This window comes from Olea europaea, chromosome 6 (assembly GCF_002742605.1).
Source record: "Olea europaea var. sylvestris chromosome 6, O_europaea_v1, whole genome shotgun sequence".
Lineage (NCBI taxonomy): Eukaryota > Viridiplantae > Streptophyta > Magnoliopsida > Lamiales > Oleaceae > Olea > Olea europaea.
Genome location: NC_036242.1, coordinates 26,775,790 through 26,780,328, shown reverse-complemented (window position 1 = coordinate 26,780,328; position 4,539 = coordinate 26,775,790). Strand labels below are relative to the sequence as shown.

Sequence of the window (4,539 nt, the reverse complement as noted above, 5' to 3'; positions counted from 1 at the left end):
AAGTGAAATATTATATTTTGTAACTTGTTAAACGTAATCATTATAAACTAAGAATAGAGAGTAAGTTTGGCCCTTCCAAATTTGAATTAAGCTACTCGAATAGGGATTTTTGATAAGGAAAGTTGACAGACACGACATGGTGAATTGTGATTAACTATTTTTTTTCTATCTAACAATGAATGCACGTCGAGTGCTGTCTATTAATACTATCAAAATCCCCTATTTGAGTAGCATGATTGTCCAAATTTAAAAGACCAAGTCTTACTCTCTATTTGAAAAGTTAAAATAAAGAACCTTTTAAAGCTTATTTTTACGTATTGACATTCGGAAATAAAGAACTTTTTGGATTTAAAAATATCTTAAAGAAGCTCTTATATTTATAAGGCGATCTTCCAATCATCCAAAGTAATTTTACATTTGGATTCGAAAAATCTAAATCCACAAGTGAATCGCTTTATGTGAATAACTATATATAAAGATATGTCCGTACAAGATATATTATCTCCAAACAAAACAAAACAAAACAAAATGAAACAATACTATTGATTATTGCATCTGATATACATAAGATTCTGAGATATATGTTGTCAAAATCTTATTCTTGAGCAATAAAAAATGTATAAAGAAATAGAGAGAAGTCTTCATCGCCAAAGAGAGATGGAATCAATTTTTTTTCTTCATCCACTTTTACACTGAACAAATTAATTAAATTATACATGATCACCACCTTCTCACTTGCAAATATAAAGCATTACAAGAATGTTAAAGTGATGTCGAGCATAGTTTATTGTTTTTGATATTTGATTCATATGGACCTCGATAAATTGGGTTGTTGCTTGTGAAAATATACTTGACACTGGAGTGTTTTACTATGTGACACTGGGATAAATCAGCAGAATTTTAGCTATGGTAAAGAGAAAGACTTACAGGGAAGATGAGTGATTCTTCTTATAGATCAAAACACATTCTTTGTAGTGAATCGAAATTTGTCTAGTAGTACCTAATAAATATGTAAAAGTATACTAAGCCACCATTTGGCTCCCATATTTTATGAAAGTTTGTGTAGTTGAATATAAGAGACAAAAAATGAAATGTAACGGAATAAAATTTAATGGGGGCCAAACGGTGCTTAGAGGATCACAATTTTTCAAAGTCATATTTTAAGGAGTTTTTCACACTTGCTATAGTTTTTACGAATGTGATTGATTATATGAAGTCCCCTTTTTATCAATACGTCACTTCTTAAATAATCAAAATTGACGTGAATTTGTCCATGTCAACTGCTTGAAGTGACATGTGTCTTTCAAATTTTATCCAATCAATTAACTATCTCAAATTAATTAAGAGAAGGCTTAACTTCTTATGGTTGTATCCTTACANGTGTCTTTCAAATTTTATCCAATCAATTAACTATCTCAAATTAATTAAGAGAAGGCTTAACTTCTTATGGTTGTATCCTTACAAAAGAGATAACATTTGCAGACCACACAAAATAAAGATTGTATATACATCATTTAACATCATGGGCGGTTAACAGGCCTTTAATTATTTTCTAATATTCAGTTTTAACATTCACAATCACTTGTCTTAACTATTTTAACTTGATAAACCACAAGGTGACTACAATTTAAATAAGCATATTATTGTAGTCGTACTAGTCTACTTGATAAACACAACTAGTTAATTACTAGGATTTATTGGATAATATAAAAAATACAATTTTCATGTTTATATAAATCATTTCAATCTCGAACTTAGCCTGCAAAATAAAACTCTTTTAAACAGAGCTTTTTTTGTATAGCTAAAAAGTTAATTAAAATCAATTTTTTTATTGTTATTTCATTATTAAAGTCGTCATTTTTGAATTTTTCTTTCATAGGTAGGATCCACTTTATCTTTAACGATCAAGAAGACAATTATCAAAATCTTTACCAAACAAGTACTATGATCCGACCATCAATCCTTTATAATTCTAATTAATTACTCCATATACACAAGGCCACGATTTTGATGACAAAAATGACAGAAAGTCCTTGGCACAGTTATTTTGACATGACAACGAGGAGAATGGACTTTCCATAAATTAAGGTATCTTCGAAATTTTCAGTTTTTGCAGATCAAAAAGACTGCATGGCAAATATGTATATATAGGAGAATGAGGACCACCTTCTATTTCAAATGTCACAATTGCATTTACTGTCCCTAAGGTAGTCACAAGATAAATAATATGTTGTGAAAACAGGTTTTTATAGTCTGGAAATGGCGCACTCGTATCTGAAACCATCAATTACTCAAATTTGAAATGAAAACATATCGTGTAAGATAACTTAATCGTGATTGAATTGAGAAAAAATAACATAAACACGTCAGGATAGTCAAGTGCGATTCAAACTTGTAGTAGTTATAAGGGATGTTAGCTTTAGGTATGGTAATTTTAGGACTTGTTCAATAGTAATTATGAAAATTATTTTTTTGACTGTTAAAGAAAAAAGTAAGTCTCACCTGTGAGTGATAACTTGAAAAAAATGACGGCTGAACACGTTAAATAACGATAAAAAAAATAATTTTTTGAGGTGAAAAATCATAACCAAATGGGGACTCAGTGTAATATCACGCATTTGATTGGTTTTAATTTCTTCTTAATTTGTAATAGAAAATTAGTGGAGAACCGAGAATGATGGAAGGTTGTGGACATTCTTTACTGCAGCCTTTGTTAAATCGTTAAGAACATGTATTTTTGCTGCAACAAGAAAAGGCCAATTTTGTACCATTGTAGAAAAAAGTGTACAAACCTCAAAATTCTCATATTATTTACACTGTTTCACCTTCAGATTAGAATACTCTTCAAATTTTATGCTTGTGCTGTTCTCCCAATAACCCCTATAAAAGAATTATTAATTTCCAATGCAATTTTTGGGATGGATGCACAAATAACTTCAGTCTAATACGACTTTTAACAAAGAAAGAAAAATATGTCGTTCGTAATTTTCTTTATCTCAAAAAGTATCACAATTTCTCATAGCGGCCTAATCTAATTCTTCAAAATTGGTCTCCTCCTAGAAAACCAACGGTGTAAAGGATTTTCACAGAAACAAAAACAAAATAAGTAATTGTCAACCCAAAAAAAAGTGAAAATTAAACTCTAACAAACAAGAGAGAGAATAGGGGGATTGTTACGAGTGAGCTGGAAAACCTACTCCATCAAGAACCGCTTCACAATCTTCACGCTTGGTTCCACCACCTCTCTTTCCCAAATATCCTCCACCCTTTTGCCTGCCAGCTTCGCCGTGAACGCCGCCGTGGCGTCTATTCTCTTCAGGTCCCACCCGGCTGCGTCCCTCAGCCGTAGGATCTTCCCCAGTTGTCTTTTAGCCAGTTGACACGTGTTGTCCTTGACTGCCTTCACTGCCTCCTCGTACGCCAGCCTATTTTCCAACTCAGTAACTGCTTTATTTTTAAATCTATTAAAATATCTCGCGAACTCCGGTATTCCAATGGCATTTTTTAATCCGGATTGACTCACTGAGTCAGAATCGGGGTCATTGAAATAATCTGCCAACTCCTCAAACATCCCCGAGTCAAGCATATCGTCGACTCGCTTGACTAAATACTGATTCAAAACGGGTAAAGAAACATCTACCCAGACAAAACAACAGTTGTAACGAACCTGTTTACAAATAACTGAGTTGATCGAGTCTGACTCGCTGAACACGTCTATTTCGGGACTGAATTTTTCAGCCAGAAGTGCGTAGATGAACGAGTTCGACCCACCGGCGATAATGGGTATATGCTGGCGGGATAGAATCTTCGAAATGGTAGCCGCACAGTGTGATCGATAGTCGGAGGGGGTGAAATCGGGGTGTGAGTTGGAGGGGTGGAACTCGCCAAGAAGATGGTGGGGTACGTTTTCTCGCTCATGCAAAGGGATTTTGTTGGTCGTGATGTCAAGGCCATTATAGACTTGGATTTTATCAGAGTTGATGATCTCCGATGAAGTGAAAAATCTGGAGGCTAAGTCTACAGAAAGCTTTGATTTACCAGAGCCCGTGGCTCCTAATATCACCACTATCTTCTTATTCCGGCGAGTTCCAGCGGCGGCTGTTGTAGTGGTGGTCATATGAGCCCACCTGGGACCTTTTTTCGAAACGGAGGGACATAGAAGAGTGCTGTGGTTTTTGTAGGGAAAGTGATGAGTTGTTGGCAAAAATATTAATCTTCTCATAAGGAACAGAAATTGTATGTGTGGAGAGAGAGAGAAGTATATTTATATTTTTTGTAGTGGTGAATTGATCGTACAAGTGGTACCTGATCAAGGAGAGTGATGGATGGAGGTTTGGTACAGATTAGTTGTTTGTTATGAGAATGGCGTGGCAATATTGATCAGAAAATCGCCATTTTTGATGCCTCGTCATCAGCAGTTCATCTTCTTCTTGAATATTCACCTGCTCTGTGTATTCTTTCCCTCTTTTATTCTCTTCCTCATCAACACCTTGATCATTAATGCATTCGTTTTTCTTATTCATCAGTCTCACGCCCTAA

At 34.3% G+C, this 4,539-nt stretch overlaps 1 protein-coding gene across 1 annotated transcript; it reads right to left on the bottom strand.

Moving 5' to 3' along the window:
• Positions 1–2,973: 2,973 nt before the first annotated feature.
• On the bottom strand, positions 2,974–4,533 carry LOC111396297 (adenylate isopentenyltransferase-like). The gene has a single exon (XM_023022687.1). It carries the CDS (start codon positions 4,220–4,222, stop codon positions 3,194–3,196), a length of 1,029 nt encoding a protein of 342 aa, XP_022878455.1. The 5' UTR covers positions 4,223–4,533; the 3' UTR covers positions 2,974–3,193.
• Between the last annotated feature and the right edge of the window lie 6 nt (positions 4,534–4,539).

Coding starts and splice junctions, on each gene's coding strand:
- LOC111396297 (XM_023022687.1), bottom strand. CDS start 4,222: ATGAGAAGATTAATATTTTTGCCAACAACTCATCACTTTCCCTACAAA.